Genomic DNA, 20032 nt, shown 5'->3' with positions numbered 1-20032 from the left:
CAAAAATAACTATTTTTTTGTAAGTTATGTTAATTTCGCTCCTGGACACTGTTTCATATACCTCAGTGCCATGAAGAAGATTAAAAATCTGTCCAATGTAATCCATTTTATCTACTATAACAATTCCCCCACCCTTATCTGGCATCATGATCCTAAGTGAAAAGTCGTTCATGAGTTCATTCATAAGATTTCTTTCCTCCTAAGATTAAAAAAATCTCTTCCTTTGAAATTTTAAAATGTTGTGCAATTCATTACTACAAGTTTTTTCAAACATAGTAACAGTAGGGTGGAGTGGTGGGTTAAATGTACTTTAACGTAATGGACATATAAGAAACCCCTTCAGAATTTGAACCTTGATCCTTGAATCCATCCATTTTCAACCCCTTTTTCCCATTTTGCACATGGGGTTGGGACCCTTGAACATAAATTTGGAAATTCAACTTCCTAGTATAGAGTTTTACTTCATTAAGAACATCCGTTGCATCAACCTTCCCAGAGGATACAAACTTAAACTCTTTTTTTAAAAGGTGAAAAAAAAAGTCTCATCAATGTTTACATCTGTATAATTAAAAATACTGAAACCCTGATACATTAACACTCTACCCTCGTGTGCTGATGCTATAATGTCTGTGGATATTATGTTACTTGAATTCTCTACCTGTTCCAATTGTTCTTTTGCCAATTCCTCCCTCTCCCCCTGTTCCTCTGTCCATTCTGGGAATGGGGGTGAACTAAAAAAGAATCCTTTCTACGTTGATTACCTATTCACTCCGATCTTCTAAGAAAAATGAATTCTGGTATGCTCCAATAAGTTACTGCCAAAATCATTACTAATAAAATCACATCGTCGTCACATATTCAGCGAAATTCACTTCCATGATTCGCTGAATACTTAAAGGGGAAACAAATACCTGCCCCACAATCCAACGGAACTAAATCTAGCTAAACCAAACTCACCCATGTGGGGTGGGGGCTTCACCCCCCCATACTCCCCCCTAACTAAATATAACAACTCCAAGATCGTACAACAGTGGAGAAAAGGGCAAAATTGTGTAGTTGTTCAACTATGTCTTTGCCCTTTAAGTATTCAGGGAATCGCGGAAGTGAATTTCGCTGAATATGTGTTGATGATGTAGTATTTGATGCGATGGTGTTTCAACAGCGTAACACAGACCCATTCCATTTTCTCTCTTTCTAACTTCTGTTTTTGGATCAAATTATTCTTAGCATCCTGTTCAATTTCATCAAATATATGCTTATTTATTTATTTATTTTATTTTTATTTTTATTTTACATTTGTTGACCGGGCTAGTCTAACTGGAATAAAATCCATTTTCAGTAGAGGCCCGGGGAGAAAAGCTCCAGCACAGAAAACTTTATACAGTAAAAAATAATAAGTTCAAAGCAGAATAACAGCAGTAAAATAGCTCTAAACAGTTACAGCCATTCACATACACAATATATGACTGTAATAAATTGTTTCAAATTCAAAGAATTATAATAATAATTAAAAAGGGTCAAGCAGAATACAGACATACTGATTAGGTTCAGTTGACATTACAAGGATACCTAGGTTGTGCTGAGGTGATATGCTCATATTTCGGAACATTATTTTCCAACAAAAAATAATTTGTAATATTGTTATTAAGTAAGTTCTTCAAACAGTTTTTTGATTCTATTATTACTTAGTTTAATAATGAATTGCATCAGTTTGACGCCGTGTCTATCAAAATTTCTATCAGATCTGAATAATCAGAATAATCAAGTGCTAGCCAATTAGAAAATGTAAACAGTCTGAGTTCCTTAGGAACTCTTTTCACCCTGACACATTCAGTTAAATATAAATTATCTATTTGAAGGGTCCCTATTAACTTGTCAAAGCTTTAGCTTGTCGAACTATAAAAGATCGACAGCTAAAGATTGAAAAAGCCAAACTGCGAATGGCCAGCTAAGCAAATTTTTTCTCAGGGAAAGAATTTGCTTGGCCGTTAACGGGTATTCGCTCTTTCCCTGATGTGGAGCAATCTCAGCGTTAGTATATTTAGTTGGGGTGGGGGGCAAAGCCCCCACTTAATTCAGATTTAAAGGTTTTTGTTTTGTGTAACGGCCAAGCGAATTCTTTCCATGGGAAAAAAATTGCTTAGCTGATCATTCGCGGTTTGGACGTTTCGATCCTTAGCTGTCAATCTTTTGTAGTTCGACACGCTAAAGTTTTGTCAAATTAATAGGGACCCTATTTGAAGGCTACGTACCTTGTCAATTTTAGTTTCGAAATCATTTAGCAAAGTTTGAATGCTCTGTTGCAGCCATACAGTTTCCCTGCTGTCCAAAGCTAGTTCTTTATTTAACCATCACTGGAGGTATTTGTTTTTATTATTAATAAATTCTCTGGACAAGCTGAGCCCTTGTCCTCCATGTGAAAACTCTTCCTGCAGTCGCACTGTTTCTTGCAAGTCACCTCGAGTAGGTCCATCTCTCTGAATGACATAATTGGAAAGGGGAGAAGTGGAAAAAGCAAAGCCAGTAGTTGAAGAAAGCAGCCTATACTTCTCTATGGTAAAATTACACTGTGAGACTTGCTCTGTCAAAAGGGTGACTAGTTGAGTTAAGCCACCCACAGGAAAGGCAGGATTTAATTTAGTAACTCTCTGCTGACCTGGAGTAGCAGCACAACCAGACGGTGCAGAACACACTCCAGCTGGTCCATCCATTTTCAGTAAAACCGTTCCTGGAAAACCACCCAGTAAACTCTGCCACGCTGTAATCCCAAAACTAGTAATACATCCACAGCTTGTGAACGAGCAGCCAATATTAAACACACTGAAAATACCAAAGGCTCACATAGTGTCGACCAGGCACTCCAAGTACAAGAAAAACTAACCAGTTGCTTGAATAAAAACAGCACCAATGAGTATTTTTCAAATATACTTTAAGAACACAATAAACCAACTTATAACGGTTAAGCGCTTTCGTCCTCCCAAGCATGGGACTTCATCACAACCGTTAAATTAAATCAATAAAACCTTTATATCATTTATTTAAATGATCATGTGGTACAAAATAATTTAAGAGTTAAGGGAACAGTCTCTGAAGCCTCCACTGAAAATTGGCTCTGTCCAAGTTGGACTTCTCTGGTAGAAAAGTTATGTGCTTACCATAACGTTCCATGTGTGTTGTCCCATCTCACCCTTTACTTTCACTGATGGGTCGGATCCGATCCATTGGATCAGTCTTGTCCATTTTGCAAGCTTGAGGTCCTCAGCAAAGCTTGTGGGCCTGTTTTACCCATAATGCAACAATGCAACCCCCTAGTTACCTCAGATCTTGTTTGCCTCTAGCAAACTCATAGATAAATATATATATATATATATATATATATATATATATATATATATATGCAAGTGTATATAACCCTCAAAAAATATGCAAGACAATGAATTCTGAGGCTCCAATTTGTGCTTTTTGGTCTCCCAGGAGTATAGGCAGGGGCTATTGGGGGGGTTGCGAGAATAAAAAGCAAGATGGACAACACACATGGAATGTTATGGTAATTACATAACTTCATATGATGTTGTCAATCTTGCCTTTATTCTCACTAATGGAACCACCTCCCAAGCAACATGACTCTTGGGTGGCTCATGGGAGAATATTCCTCTGAATCACAGAACCGAAATAGACTCTACTCCTAAAGGTATAAGGCTTTGCCCAATTTGCTGCAGCACAGATGCTATCCAAGGGTAATCTAGCTTGAAAAGCTGCAGAGGTGGCTACTGACCTTGTGGAATGAGCTTTAAGAGTACTTGGAAGTGGCCTATTTTTTGATATACATAGTGTGAGTCATTTAGATAAAGTAACTTTTGTGACTGGTTAACCTTTCCTAATATCAGAGTAAGAGACAAAAAGTTGATCTGATTTTCTAAATTCGGAAGTTCTATGTAGGTAGAAACGTAACTGTCTGTGAACATCTAAGAGATACAGTGAATACTCTCCTTTATTTTGGAAGTTAAGAAAGAAAACTGGCAGCTCTACAGATTGGTTGAGGTTACTTTCCGACACAACCTTTGGTGGAAAAGAGGGGTTAGTGCGTAAAGAAACTGCCCTTATGAAAAATTAGGTATGGGGCTTTGGACAACAAAGCTTGTAATTCAGAAACTCATCTAGCTGATGTAATAGCCACTAAAAAGTGTTTTTCCAAGGAGAGATATTTAAAGTCGCATGTTGTGGATGGTTCAAAATGGGGACAGATGATGCTAGAAAAAATGAAACTGAGATCCCAGGGGGGTGTTAGATTCTTATACTGTGGTCTTATCTTAGTAGTCCCCTTCAAAAAAGCTTTACAAAGTCTGTGTGACATGATTCCAGAACCATTTTCTACTACATGGAAATTGGAAATTGCTGCCAACTGAACTCAGCAGCTCCATCATTGAAAAGTTTGGCCAAAAATTCTAGAACAGAATGTACGGGTGCAGAAAAAGGGTCTATCTGATTACTGCTGGCCCATGTAACAAATCTCTACTATTTACTCCTGTACAATTTTCGTGTTGAGGTTTTATAAGAGATGATGTGTTTGTCCAAAGTGGAAAGAAGAGGAAACCTGTGATCAGGGGAAGTGGAGCAGCCAAGCTGTTGGTTTGAGACTGTCCAGATTGGGCTGAACCATTCCTACTGGGCGAGTCACAAGGTCTGGAACAGGGTCCAGAATTCATGGTTTGTTCCGAAGATGAGGCTGTAGAAAGGGGAACCAGATTTGACGAGGCCAATAGGGGGCAATCAGGATTATTGTTGTTTCCAACAAACTGTCTTTCTGCAAAAAATTGAGAATTAGAGGGATGGGGGGGGGGGGCATAAAGAAGTCCCAGAGGTGAATCGTGAAGAAGTGCATCTCTTGGTGCCTCCCCCCATAGGAGGGATCAGGGCAAAATAGTCACTGCATTTGGCACTGGTGGGCAATGCGAAGAGATTGCAGCAAGGCTTGCCCATTTTCAGATCCCTTCTGTAAACTTCTGAGTGAGGGACTACTCGTGTGGCCATAGTATGGCCCTGCTCAATTTGTCTGAGATCATTTTGGATTTCTCCAGGATGTGTGTTGCTATCAGAAAGCAGCTGGAAGCCTTTACCCACTGTCACATGCCCAGAGCTTCTTGACAAAGGGGGCAAGAAATGGTTCCCCTTTGTTTATGTACCAGACTACAGACATGTTTGTCTGATCGAACCGCAATCGTTCATAGAGGAAGAGTCTCTAGAAATGCCTGCAACACCAAAAGTACCACCCTCATCTCCAGGATGTTTATGTGCAAAAGATCCTCATGTTCCTGCCAGATACCTTGGACTGTCTTGCCCAGATAATGCCCCACCTACACTATCTGGGAAGCGTCCGTGGTCACCGTGATCTGGGGTTGAGGGGGAATGAAGTGACGGCCTTGAGACACTAATGGGGAGTGAATCCACCACTGAAGGTCCTTCTTGCAGGAGTTGGTTATCATGATTGTATGTGACCATTGTGTGGAAAGTAACCACTGAAGTATTCTCATATGAAGACGAGCTAGGGGAATGAGTACTAATGACGCAGCCATTTTCCCCAGGACTTGAAGAACCAGTTTTGCAGAGGCTCATATTTTCGTGATTAACAACTGTACATAATGGCGAAGATTGTCTACTCTGTCTTGTGGGAGCCTTGCTAGCAGTGCAGTCATGTTTATCTCTGCTCCTATAAAGACTAAGCTTTGGCATGGCTCTAGAGCAGATTTTTTGTAGTTTATGGTAATACCTAGGGAGGAACAAAGTTGAAGGGTGTAGTCTCTGGCTTGTAGCAGAAGATGCCTGGTTGAGGCGGTGATAAGCCAGTCGTCCAAATAAAGAAACGCATGGAATCCTCTGCTTCTCAGGTGAGCAGTCACTACTGCCATGCACTTGGTGAACACTCTGGGTGCTGTAGTGAGACCAAAGGGCAGAGCTCAAAACTGGAAATGACTGGTTCCTAGCCAGAAGTGCAGGTACCTTCTGCATCGTCTTTTCATTTTTATGTGGTAGTATGCATCCTGAAGGTCTACAGAGCATATCCAAAATGCCTTTTCCTAGGAATGGAAGTATAGACTGCAGTGTCACCATCCAAAACTTGGTCTTTTTTACAGACTTGTTTAAATCGCTGAGGTCCAAAATGGGTCTCCAGTCCTCTGTTTTCTTTGGAACTAAAAAGAATCTTGAGTAAGTTTTGGATCAGCTCTGGTCTGCTGGGACTTCTTGGATGACTCTTTTTCTTAGCAACTTTTGGATTTCTAATGTTGTTTGTTGCTTCTGACTAGAGGGAACATCTAGAAGTGACTTGTTTTCGGGAGCGGGGAAGAAGAAAGTACAGTTTTGTACCTACCATAAATGTAGATGTCCGAGAGGTATGCATCTGCAGTCCTAACAAATGGGTTGTCCTACCTCAGGCAGCCCTTCGGTCGGCCGGATTCCAAAGTCTGGGTCTGGCCTCGGCTGATGTCGCACTTCACCAGACGTCATAGCTGCAGTTCAGCGGGTATAAAGGCATCAGCCGATGCCATTTTCCTCAGTGTTTCTTGCCCCAGATGCCAGGTGCCCTCTAGGAAGGCTAAATTTGGATAAATGCCAATGTTTCCAAATAACAGAGAGCAAATAAAAATAAACATGTATATACATATATACAAACAAATACACCATAATAGATTCCCCCAGCTAGCTACAAGATGGGCAAATACCCTAGGAGTACCACAGAGGGGAAGAAGGGAGGGTAATCCTGACTGCAGATGCATACCTCTCGGACATCTACATTTATGGTAGGTACAAAACTGTACTATGTCCCTTCAAGGATGCATCTGCAGTCCTAACAAATGGGTAGAATACCATAGCCAAACTGGGGGAGGAGGTACTAATAAGATTATGGTGTAGTTAAGATCCCTTGCAAAACAGCAGTGGCAAAACCTGCTCGGGATCTGGAGTATAAGGGTAGATTATAATGCTTGGCAAATGTATGCACGGAGCTCCAAGTAGCAGCCTCTAAAATGTCTTTGGTAGCCACTCCTCGTAAAAAAGCTGTAGTAGTGGCTGTAGCCCTTGTGGAGTGAGGTCTGATGTTTTCTGGAGTTGTCTTTCCATGGTAAGAGTAACAAAATCTAATGCAATTTCCTATCCATTTTGAGATTGTCTGTTTTGAAATTGCTTTTCCTTCCATTCCTGTTGCATATGCTACCAGTAGCTGGTCAGTTTTTCTATTGTTCTTGGTTCTGTCCAGGTAGTAGCGCAATTGCCTATGCACATCCAAGGTATGTAGTAATCTTTCTCCCCTGTTCTGTGGGTTGGGGAAGAATGTAGGTAGGCAGATAGCTTGGTTTAAGGATACCCTGGAGACCACCTTTGGCATAAAAGTAGGATTAGTTCTCATGGACACTCTATCTTGATGGAAGATAAGGAAGGGCTGTACTGCCATTAATGCCTGTAATTCAGAAACCCTTCTTGCTGAAGTGATTGCAAGCAGGAACGCAGTTTTCCATGATAAGTACTGTAATTCTGCTGTTGCTGCTGGTTCAAAAGGAGGGAGTGTCAACTTTTCTAGCACAAAGTTCAAGTCCCATGCGGGCAATGGTGGCTTCCTTGGTGGCTTTACATTTTTAATTCCTCTCAGAAACTGCCTGAGTATAGGATGAGAGAAGACTGGAGGGTCCATGTTGTATTCTGCTGAAATAGCTGACGCATGAATCTTAATGGAAGAATAGGACAGGCCATTGTGGAAAAGTTCTGCCAAGTATTCCAGGATGTTGGCTATGTTTACCAGTGACACATTTTCTCCTTTTGCTGCACTCCAAATGAGATATCTTTTCCATTTTGCTGAATAAGTTTTCTTTGTTGAGGGTCTGCGAGCCTCCAAGATAATGTCTTTAACCCTTTGAGATAAATCTGGGTTATTTTGTCTTATGCAATGTTCCAAGCAGCTAGCTGCAGCGTTTTCAAGTTTGGATGCAGGGTTTTGAAGTTGTTCTGTGTTAGCAGTAAGGGAACTAGGGGCAGAGGCCATGCTTGTTCCCGAGACATACTCCTCAGTAATGGGTACCAATGCTGCCTCGGCCAGTCTGGAGCTATCAGGATGATCCTTGGGCGGTCTTCTTTGATCTTCAATAGCACCTTGTGCATCAAAGGAAGAGGTGGGAATGCATATGCTGTCAGGTTTTCCCAACTGAAAGATAGAGTCCACCTTCCAAGCAAGTGGGTGGTATGTCCTTGTGCAGAATTTTTTCAATTGGTGGTTGTGTGGGGATGCAAATAAGTCTATTTCTGGTAGTCCCCATTTCCTTGTAATGGATTTGAAGATGTCTGGATGCAGCATCCATTCGTGGGCATCCGTGGTAGTTCTGCTTAGGATGTCTGCTAGTATATTTTCTTTTCCTGGTACAAATATTGCCTGGAGCTGAATGTTGAGGTTCAGGGCCACATTCCAGAGGTCCATTGCCATCCGGCATAGAGGATATGAATGTGTGCCTCCCTGTTTGTTGATATACCACATAACTGTGGTGTTGTCCGTCCTTATCAGCAATTGACCCTGTTGAAGAAACGGTCTGAATGCCTGAATTGCCAGTTTTACTGCCAGCATCTCCTTTTGATTTATGTGTAGGTTCAGCTGGTCTTGAGTCCATGAGCCTTGTATGCACTTGTCCAGCATGTGTGCCCCCCCCCCCCAACCGAGGTCTGAGGCATCCGTGGTGATAGTCTGGCTTGGTTGAGGGCTGTGGAAGGGCAGTCCTTTGTTCAATTGACAGGCCTGAGCCCACCATCGGAATTCTTGCTTCAGGCATGGAATTATTGGAATTTGGGTTTCTAGGCTGTGCTTGTGCTGAGACCATAAATTCCTTAGGTGCCATTGCAACTTCCTCATATGCAGTCTGGCATGTGGAATCAATATTATGCAGGATGCCATGTAACCCAGGGCCTGCAGGACTTTCCTTGCTGTTAGCTGGTTCTGCATTGTTAATGCCATGAAGTAGAGAGGAAGGTGCTTCTGCTTTTCTGCTGTGAGGGATGCCATTTGATTTGATGTGTCCAGTTCTGCACCCAAGAAAGTTATCCTTTGGGATGGTATCAGCCTTGACTTTTTTGTATCCCAAGGCTTGCAGTAGATGAATGACCTTTTTCAAATCTTTTGCTAATTTGTTTTTGTTGTCCGCTTGTAACAGGCAGTCGTCCAGGTAAGGGTAAATTTGAATTCCCTGAAGTCTGCAATGAGCAATTACTGATGCAAGGCATTTCGTGAATACTCTGGGCGCAGTAGATAAGCCAAAAGGCAATGCTGAGAATTGATAATGCTCTGATCCTGCAAGAAATCTGAGGTATCTTCTGCAATTTGGTCGTATGGGGACGTGCAGGTATGCCTCCTTGAGATCTAGAGTTACCAGCCAAGACTCCTTGCCCAGCACGGGAAGAAGCTGCTGTAAGGTCAGCATCTTGAATTTTGGAACAATGAGATATGTGTTCAGAGCGGACAGGTCGAGAATAGGTCTCCATTGGTTTTCTTTTCTTGGCACCAGGAAAAGTCTGGAGTAAAATCCTTGCCCTTGTTCCATAGACGGTACCTTTTCTATAGCTCTCATCCTTCTTAAGTGATCTATTTGTTCTAGAGCTTTTGTCTTTTGATTTGGAGGTAGGTTTGGCATTCCTCTCTTCCTTGGTAGAGTATGGAAGTGAAACCTGTAACCTTTGTCTATTGTCTGTAAAATCCATTTGTCTCCTGTAATGTAATGCCAGTTTACTGAAAATAAGGCTAGCTTTCCGCCTAAGGGTGCTTCTAGTTGTTCCCTGGTAGGCGGTGTCAGAGCCAAGTCACTGTGATTGTCCTGTGGAAGTGGTAGTGGCTGGATCTGTGGCAGTACTTTGCTGGTTGTTAGGCTGCCACTGATGTCCCCTGTAGGCACCTCTGGATTGACCTCTACCTCTTGGGCGCCTATTCCTGCCTCTCTGTGCTCTGGCGGTGTCTGGAAAGGACCAATTCTTGGAAGGCCAGTTCCTACTAAACCTTGGAGGCTGGACCTGTAAGAAATCCTTGACTGTCTGGACAGATTTAGCTTTCTCTTCCACCTTCTTCAGCACCTGCTGTGCAGGGGAGCCAAACAAATTGTGTTTATCCATGGGAGCATCTAGGAGCTTTGATTTTACATGGTCTGGTAAGGACTGCTCTTTTAACCATGCATGCCTTCTGATCACTGTACCAATCATAGCTGATCTAAAGGAAGCCTCCAGTGCATCATAGCCGCATTTTAAGGAATGATTACTGACCTGCTGAATGTTATGTACCATTTCCTGAAGAGACTTTTTGTCTAATGGTTCAGGCGAGGACAGCTTTTTAGTTAACTGATCTAACATAAATTCCTGATACTGAATCATGTGGAATTGACAGTTTAAGGCCCTAGCCGAAAGAGTAGCAGAAGTATAAACTTTTTTACCCCATCTCTCTAAGGCCCTAGATTCCCTTTCAGAGGGGAGGGGTGTTTTGGCAGAGGTAGCTGCTACAGCCTTGGGTCCCTGTGAAATAGTTTCTGGATCTGCAAAAGGAGCCTTATACAAATGATAATGTGTGTCCGGAACCCTGTAGTACCTGTCGGGCTTAGCAGGGGCCGGAGGAAGTGAATCAGGAGCAGTACAAGCATCATTAAATGCATCATCCACAACAGTAAGTACTGGAGGAATGGCTAAAGGCCTATGCTGTGGCAAATGCAAAAAGGTCCTAAGCCTTTTCCTAGAGTCTGAAAAATCCTGGCCCTGCCATTGAAATTGTTCCCTCATAGCATGCAAGGTTTCCCCAAAAGAAAATTCCTCAGGCGGAGAGGCAGAAGGAATGGAGTCTTCTGCATCAGAGTCCTCATAAGGGGAATAAGGGCCTTCTGGAGGGTTTGTATTATCTGAATCATCAGAGGAGTAATCTGTAGAAACTGGCTCAGGGGGCTCTGCTCTAGGCCTCTTCTCTGGAGGTGGTTGAGAGGCCCTGTCAGGTTGAGGCTGGGATCCCCTGATCAAAGAAATGAGATCCTCTGCTAGACTAAGCATTTGAGTACTAGAGCTAGGCCTGTGAGAGGGGGTCTTAGCAGGCACAGTCTTGGTTGATTTTGCTGCTTTAGCCCTGGCAAAAGCCTTAATTGACATGGATGCAGGGGGCCTAGCAGCTCCACGTGCAGGAGTAGATATATCTAAAGGAATAGTATCAGATAAATCCTGTGAACCTGTAAGAGCAGGTGGATTTTCAGTAGCAGATTCAGCCATGCTGGATGAGGTCTCGGTAGGAGGCAAGCTTTCGGCCGAAGGAAGAACCGAGGACTCGGTTTCAGCCGAAACCTAGACACTCATGGTTGACTTAACCGCGGTTTCGGCCGAAACCGCGGACCGCGAGTGTCAGTCCTTTTCCTTGCGTTTTTTAGCTAATTGTGAAGTCGGAGTTTCCGACGGCATGTTGTAAGCAAAAGCGGAGCTGAAAAACTCCTCAGCAAATTCCGACCGACGTCTAAGTGTCCGTCGGTTGAAAGAAGCACAGGCTAGACAAGCTGCTACGTCGTGGTCTGGGCCTAAACAAGGTAGGCAGTAAGAGTGGAAATCTTTATGAAGTATTTGTTTCCCACAAGTTAAACAGTTATTCACTTTTTCTGACATCGGCTGAGGCAAGAAAGAGTCCCCAACGGGGTACTTAGCTTTTTAGAAGTCTTCGTAGTAGCAATCTCTGGTTCTGACCGACCGGCACTTGCGAACAGCTTCTGCTTCGGCGCCACGGCAAGAAAGACTGAGGAAAATGGCGTCGGCTGATGCCTTTATACCCGCTGAACTGCAGCTATGACGTCGGGTGAAGTGCGACATCAGCCGAGGCCAGACCCAGACTTTGGAATCCGGCCGACCGAAGGGCTGCCTGAGGCAGGACAACCCATTTGTTAGGACTGCAGATGCATCCTTGAAGGACATCGGAATGATATATCCTCTGGATATTATGTCCTGCACCCATGCATAGACAATCGACTCCTGACTGCCTCGAGAGGCGAGCAGTCAGGCACTCCTTCAGGAGCGCTGGAAGGGTCTACCAAAGAAGAATTATTTGGAGCCCTGATTTTGTGGGCCTCTCCTGCAGCGAGGGTGGCGTCTTCCATTATTGTTCCTCCCTCTGCTTCTAGAATAACTTTCACCCTTTGTGTCTTGGAAAGACCTCTGCGATTTCCTGAACCACATCTTCTCACTACCTCTCTGACCTTTGGGAATGGGTTTAGTAGGTGTGGGAAAACGTACCCCAATGGCAGATAAGGTCTTACCTTCTTGTTCACACCTGGTAAGAGTTTCCTTTACTTTAGGCCCAAATAAACAAGAGCTATCAAAAGGGGCCTTAACAAAGGAAGACTTGAAGGGCTCCACAAAATCGCAAAGGCACATCCCGGCCTGAATCCTGAGAGAGATGTCTAAACCCACTGCAATACTCGTTCCACCTACTGCATAGGATATGAGCCTCATGGATGAGTTAATGGCCAGATTTAGGGTGGCGAGCTGAGCATTGACTATTTGCCACCGCATCAGCTACAGCTCCTTGGAGGGAGTCTGATCGTTCATTTAACAGGTCCCTCTGTAACCTAGTGAAGTGAGTAAGATAATTCAGTGACTGCAAGGCAAAGGCTGCTGATGAAAAGATGTACTTTCCATACCTATCCATGGCCCTAGAATCCTTATTCGGAGAATGGATAGAGGAAGTGGTCTCGGAGAGCTCCTTTTTGGTGGCCACCACTATGACCACGGCATCAACTGCTACACCTTTTGTCAAAAAATTCTTATCCTTAGGGGCTGTAATATATTTATTTGGCCTCCTAGGAGTAAGATTTATGGTATCTGGAGTCTAAGACTTCCGCGAGATTAACTCAATAAGCTCATCGGAAGGAGGGGTCATCCAAGAGGTTAAAGGGCGTGACCCAAAAGAGTTCAGGTAAACCGACTCCTCGGCTGAAGGGAAGGTGGACTATCAGTCACCTGTCTGCTTTAAGATTTTCAGGACGTCTCCAAAGGAGACATCTTCGGGAGGTGACCATGGGGACCCTTCTGCTTCATCAAGGTCTGTATCAGATGCGATGGACTCCCCTGGGGAGTCGGGATGCTTCCTGTTGCATGTCCTCTTTCATGAGATGTCCTCAGTGGGATATTCTGTGGAGGTTTCAGAAGAGTTGGGAGTCCCTTGTTGGACATCCTGAGGCCTAAGGTCTCTGAAGACCTGTGGAGAGGGTAAGTGAGAAGACAAAGATACCGGGACAGAACTGGGAGGAAGATCCAAGGGAGATTGCATTTCAGATGAGAGGTAGTCAGAACCCTCTTCATAACTTTAAAGGCAGTCTGCCTCTGCTCAGAAGAATTCCCCGGATCCAGCCAATGAGTAGTTGGGGCCAATGGAACCCCCGGAGCAGAAGACTGAAGCTCCAAAGCTGAGGTAGGAGCCAAACTCACCCACGCCAAGGCCCCCAGAAGCAGGGTCAGATCCTGTGATATCCAAACCAGCTCTGTGGACCCGAATACAGAGTATTAGCTCCCACAGGTTTCCTCCTCTGACTGGGTGGAAACACTTGGGGCAGATACCGGATCCTAGGAAACTATGGGTCCTGGACCAGATACAGACACAACCTGGATGCTGGAATCTTCTGGATCTGAAACCAAAGGACGGACTGGAGGAGGAGCAAGCGCCGAGAGGGAAGACGGAATCTGATCAGACTCCATTGGCCTTGGATCCAACAATAGTTTGGCCAAGCCCAGTGTCTAAGAGTCTTGCCACCACCCTATCCACATCTGTCGGACAGACTCCTGGTTGACCAGGTAGAGAGGGTAGGTGACCTTGATCTTGCTATAAAAGGTGATGGGAGCTAAGAGTGGACTGGTTCCAAAGAAAGTGATCAACTCCTGCAGCTAAACTCAGAGGGTAAGGTCAATTTCAGAGCTACGGGCTCTTTGTTGCTCTGAAGAAGCCTCAGATCCAACTTTAGTTGTCTGCGACGATATTTCGTTTGCAGCTGACAGTTTGAGAGCCTTCTGCTTTGGCTCCGAAGAGGATCTAGGTTTTGAAGAAGCTCATTTTTGTGGTTTATCCAACTTGGCTGAGGAAGAAGATTCCGGCGATATAGCCTCAGAAAAAGGAGTCTTAATCAGACCTTTTAGAATAAGTTTACGCTGTCACTCCATCTATGCCCTCTGGTTAAATCCATGGCAGATGGAGCACAATTCTTGTAAATGAAGTGGCCCCAAGCAATACAAACTCAGGATGTGTTTATCACTAAGGAGCATCTTTTTCCCAAGAGGCTTCCCTTTCTGCTTTTGGGACATACTTGAAAACTCTAGAATACCAGGAGAAAAGAGAAACGAGCCACATGTACAGAGAAACACTCGGCAGTCCTCTAACTTAAATGTACCGAAAAAAGTTGACAGAAGAAAGATTTTTTTTTAAACGATAGAAAGATATACTAAGATAAAAAAAAAAGAGAAACGTCATCTAACTTAAATAGACAATAACAATTACGATAAAGGGAAAAGAAAGACTCACAATCACTTGCTAGGGTAAAGATAAAATAAAAAGAAGGGTTTTAAACTATGTAAAGTCAGAAAACTACAGTAGAAAGAATATAATAAGAAAAAATACTTAGTCCAGAGCTGCTAAACAAACTCTTCACTGTGCGGCAAATTTGATCTGAGTTAACTAGGGGGTTGCATTACGGGTAAAAACAGGCCCACGAGCTTTGCTGAAGACCTCGAACTTGCAAAATGGCCGAGACGGATCTGATGGATCAGATCATCAGTGAGAATAAAGACGAGACTGACATCACGTCAAATGTTAAATAAATTAAAATTCTTTGCACAGCATACATTTTGAAAAATGTTAGTTTTAAAAGAATTATTAAATACTTTCCATTAAAAATACAGACAAAAATGCACAATAAAAATACTTTAAAGTCCTTTTTAATGCATTGAATTTAATGTAATGGATACTTATAAATCAGCTGTCCTAATTTTTAAAATAGGTGTTACTGATGTGTACTCATTTAGCCCTGGTTTAGATGCCACATTTAATCTAAGTTGCCAGATTAATTCCCTTTTCTCAATTTCAGTTTCTCATGCACCTCCTACTGGACACTTAGGAACCATTTTCAGAATATCAAATAGGAATTTAGTAAAAGAGAGGCAACTAAGTGTGTGCTTGTACAAGGAATTATTAATGTTAAGCTTAGCTATTGCGTGGGTATGTTCGTATAGGGCAGATGGTTTAAAAGTATCAAAATGTATACTGTGCACAGTATTTTAATGAGACTTCAGAGACTTATTTAATTATTTTGTACCACATGATCATTTAAATAAATTATATAAAGGTTTTATTGATCTGATTTAATTTAATGACTCTGACGAAGTCTCATGCTTGGAGGGATGAAAGCGCTTAACCGTTATACTCTGCTTTATCGTGGTCTTAAAATATATTGATTTGAAAATTACTCATTGGTGGTAATTTTATTCATGCAACTGGCTCATTTTTCTTGTACCTGGAATGCCGGGTCGACACTATGTGAGCCTTTGCCATTTTCATTTTCCTTGATATTAAGCTGCATGGGGTGAAGCAGCATAGCATTTTCTCCCAAATGAATAGACAAAGGAGGCAAAGCAAATGGTACGTAGTACCTCTACAGAGTACAATCACCCTCAACTCAGACTTAACTTCAAACTGCAATAAAACTAAACTAATAAAGAGTGGGAATGCAGCAACAACAGAATTACAGTGCAATAAAAGATGCACTTGCACAATCATGGAAGTATGAACATAAGAGGCAAAGCCAAGGTTAGGTGCTATCCTCAAGAACAGACAAGCTGACAAGGCACAGGAGGGATATACCACCTGCAGTTCATCAACTTCCTGTCAAAATGCATCTCTGTGACATTAGTGAGATCCCAGTTACTGTTCAGTTGCTATCACATTCAATAGCTGTTACTGTAGGAACTTTAGATTAGCAATTCCTTTCTTAAATGGAAGAAATACTACTGCAAGTTTCAACTGCGTGTTTATGTATTTTATTTCATCTTTTATCCACATTGACCTCTGCTCCCCATCAGAAAAATCAACAATTTTTGTCAAAAAAATACAAGCATATATAACATATTTCTTCCCACCTCACCACCAAGTGTCAGTCTAATAAAGTAACAAAGGTACCTACCTCCTCTGCCAAAGAATCCCTGTAGAATCTTAGGTGCTGATCTGTTAGCACAAACCAGTGCTTTTTCCACTAAAAAAATCAAACAAAAGAAAGTTAAAAAAATAAATCCAGACTCAAACTAGCAATATTCAGAACAAACAATGCAGGGTATTAAAGACAGCACTGAAGATCCACATTCTGTTCATTTTACTGGACTTTCAGCCAAAAAAATTGACTGAACAGCATCTGAGTTTATTCCTCTATCTAAAGAGAACTAAAAGTAGAAGCTGCATTGGGCACACCACTTGCTTATCTTCATGCAGGCAGTGTAGCTTAAGAATGCTAACACTACAAACATTTCTGCAGCTGAGTGATACTGCAATAAACCAAAGAAAACAATGGCATGAATACAGTGCAAGCTTAATTATATAACCTCAGTCAAACCAACATATTCTGCGTGCTCTCCAAAGATTACTAAATGAACAGTGAGATACCTCAATGCAAGATTTACAGTCTGTTCACTTTTACTTCCCAAATGTCTCTAACAAGATGTCACAGAATGCAATGCTGAAACCAGACTATTAGCCACCTCAAACTATCAATAGAAACTATTCCTTTAAAATGCTTAGAAAAACTTAAAAGCAACACTGGCTTTACAAAATACAGCACAAAGCCAGCCTGCACAAAATAAAGGAAGGGTCTGTATATGAAGTGCAGTCTTGAGAACCAAATAAAATCTGTGCTGATAGAAAGAGGCAACAGTCTTTGAGAATGGCTTGCACCTTTTAATCCATGGCTTCTGCATAAAGGCTAAAGCAGTCTGCTGTCCCCAATACTCTTTTTATCAGAGACTGGCTGATGGATATTCTACTGTAATTAACACACCAGTCCTAAAATTGGATGACAATAACATGGCTCTTCTCAAAGTCATACATCTAAACAAAAACCTACCTTACCTTGAGTCACTTTAGCATTTAGAAAATATCCACATCTGCACAGTTACTGAGACTTTGTTTAAATGTAAAGACAACACTCCCCCCTATACCTGGGTTTTGCACATCTCTTGTCTTCCGACCTAATGGTCTCCATATTTATCAAAGAAAACACAGTCTCTCCAGACAGATCCGTAGGGATCCACAAACTGGCTCAATGAACTACAGATCAGTCTATAGAGGATTAATTAACAACTACTAATGTGCCACAGAACACCTTCACTGCCCCCTGAAGACCACATATGATTCCTCAGTGTTCTAAATGATCACCCTATTAAAGGGACAGAGGAGTGTTGAATGAAAGACTAGTTATGGCTGAGTTTTAGTTGAGTCTTGAACACAAGCTGCAATTAAAAAGGATCAGCAAATGCTGAAGGTTTATGGATACCTAAATTTGCAGATGACTGCAAAAGTATAGTTGTGTACATTTACCATAAATGTAGATGTTTGAGTGCATTCACTGTTGCAGTCATCACAGTTGGGTTATCTGCCTGCAGGTAGCCCTCAGTCGGCCCGAATAAGAGAGTCTTGGGATTTCTGCATCGGATGCTGCCGCCTCTTCCATGACGTCTTATCGTCAAGGGTATAAAACATGCAGCCGAAGCCATTATACCAGTTTTTCTTGCCCCAGATGTCAGAAGCCCCCAAAATAAAAAGCAATCACATGGTGTGGAACACCTCCAGTAAAAAGTAAATACCATTTCCATAAGATATGGCCAAAAAAGAGGACAGGTAGAAAGTATAGAAAAAGACAGGGGCTGGATGGAGAGTAACCAGGACTGCAACAGTGAATACACTCGAACATCTACATTTATGTTAAGTGTACACAACTGTTCTATGTTCTTCATGTTTCACTGTTGCAGTCATCACACTTGGGTTGATTCCCAAAGCTGAGGAAGGGTGGAGGCAGTCAAGAAGTATTAGGGCTGGCTAGCAGGTCTTGTAAGACTGCTGTGGCAAATCCAGCTCTGGATTTAGAAAAGATAGGTAAGTGGTAATGCTTGGTGAAGGTGTGTACAGAACAGGGACGTCGGGAGGCATAAGCACTGTACTGATTTCAGTACAACTTATGTAGAAGGGGGGGGTAGCATTTTAAATGTTCACTTTTCTTTGTTTTCGCGCTTTACTGCACGATGACGTCAGCGCAGCCAGTCAGGAGCTCCGCACATGTATTTCCGGCCGACCAGCCAGTAGCGCATCAGGGCAGCCAGTCAGGAGCTCCGCACATGTATTTCCGGCCAACCGGCCAGTTCAAATGCTTTTGGTCGAAGCGGGAGGAGGAAGCGTTATGATGTTGGTCTCACTTCATGCTTTCCGAGCGGGAAGCGGATTCGTTATGGTGGTCTCACTTCAGTCTTGCAACCAAGGGTGCCAGTTCAAATGCTTTTGGTCGAAGTGGGAGGAGGAAGCGTTATGATGTTGGTCTTTCATTATGGTGGTCTCACTTCAGTCTTGCAACCAAGGGTTGGTGAGTAATATGAAGAGAGAGAGAGAGAGAGAGTGTGTGTGTGTGTGTGTGTGTGTGTGTGTGTGTGTGTGTGTGTGTGGGTGAAAATGCCCCAGGTGGGATGTACTGGTGTGATTACTCATGGTGGTGTGGTAGGGAATACCTCAGGCTTGAACCCTGTATCTTGTATGCAGGTGTTAAAGACCTGAATTCCCTACCCACCACCATTTGTAAAGAAATTGCAGATTTTTGCCTCATATTTGATCTGATCAATATCTGTATCGTATCTGTGGTTTTTAAATATTGCAATGCTTGAAATTTGATGGTGCAACGTAGCATTGATGCCTCACAGCTGTAGGTTCTTGGGTTTGGTTCTTGGCTGGGGTGCCTTCTTTGTGGGGGGGGTCTGTATCTTCTCCCTGTGTTTGTGTGGGTTTGCTTTTGTGTCCTCCCATGTTACAAAGACATGTCTGCATTATTTTTTCCTGGGCCTCTGCTGAGAATTGTGGGTTTTTTTTGTTCCAAGTCAGACTGTCCTGTTTAACAAATTGACAGGCATTTAAATTTCAGACTTCAGGTTTCTGAATGCTTACTTCCTTACATATTTGATGGTGCAGTGGCAGTATTGTTGCCTCACAGCTGTAGGTTTTCTGGTTTGATTCTTGGCTGGGGTGCCTTCTGTGTAGAGTCTGCATCTTATCCCTGTGTTTGTGACATAGCAAAACAACTTTTTATTCTAGCAATAAATATATACTAACATAACCTTTTTTATAGCAATTTTTTTAAGTTTATGACTATTTGAAATTTGTCCTTATTTTTGGGACTGTAATACCCTGTTATTGGCTTTGTCCAGGTTTTTTGTGCTAAGGTTGACAGCTATGGCAAGAACTGAATTCACTGAATATGTTTGAGGGCTGTATTCCCTCATTACTGGGTTTGTCTAGGTGTTTTGTGCTAAGAGGTTGACAGCTATGGTGAGAACTGAATTCATTAAATGATAGCCATTTAAGTTTCAGTCTTCCTCTCTTTCACAAAGCAGGTGATTTGGCATAGTGGTATGTTGTTCTGACTATTTTGCACAGTGACCTTGGCAGTAAAATGTATGATGGTAACACAGCATTTTATTCTAGCAGCTTTCCAAGATTATACAAGCAATGTTTAATGTGTTCCTGTTTTTTGCCCTTTTGACCCACCCCAATAAATTTGGCTTTTTCCAGACTTCTTGTGCTGCGAAGTTGAGATGTAGTTGAGTATTGCGTAGATTTTACAAGGAACTGAGAGCTGCAGGGGAAGAGAAGTTTAGTGCTGATTATGCTAAGTCGGCTCACATTGCTAGTAGCACAAAATGTTGTGTACTTGCTTTTAATGCAGAAGGTTGTTGGTTCTACTCCCATAAGGGGTGAATGCTGCTGTAC

At 42.5% G+C, this 20032-nt stretch overlaps 1 protein-coding gene across 9 annotated transcripts in view; it reads right to left on the bottom strand.

Annotated features, from left to right (window-relative positions):
• The window catches only part of LOC122816469 (myosin phosphatase Rho interacting protein), a 3136467-nt gene that overhangs the window by 856252 nt on the left and 2260183 nt on the right, over positions 1-20032 (bottom strand). For all 9 annotated transcript variants that reach the window (XM_044089284.1, XM_044089283.1, XM_044089288.1 and 6 more), the window contains one exon: positions 16200-16268. In XM_044089284.1, the coding sequence (XP_043945219.1) occupies positions 16200-16268 (69 nt within the window). The remainder of the gene's footprint in view (positions 1-16199; positions 16269-20032) is intronic.

Source organism: Protopterus annectens, chromosome 12.part0 (assembly GCF_019279795.1).
Source record: "Protopterus annectens isolate FY-2018-M chromosome 12.part0, PAN1.0, whole genome shotgun sequence".
Classification (NCBI taxonomy): Eukaryota; Metazoa; Chordata; order Ceratodontiformes; family Protopteridae; genus Protopterus; species Protopterus annectens.
The sequence above is the reverse complement of the archived record's forward strand: the minus strand, read 5'-3'. Positions and strand labels throughout refer to the sequence as shown.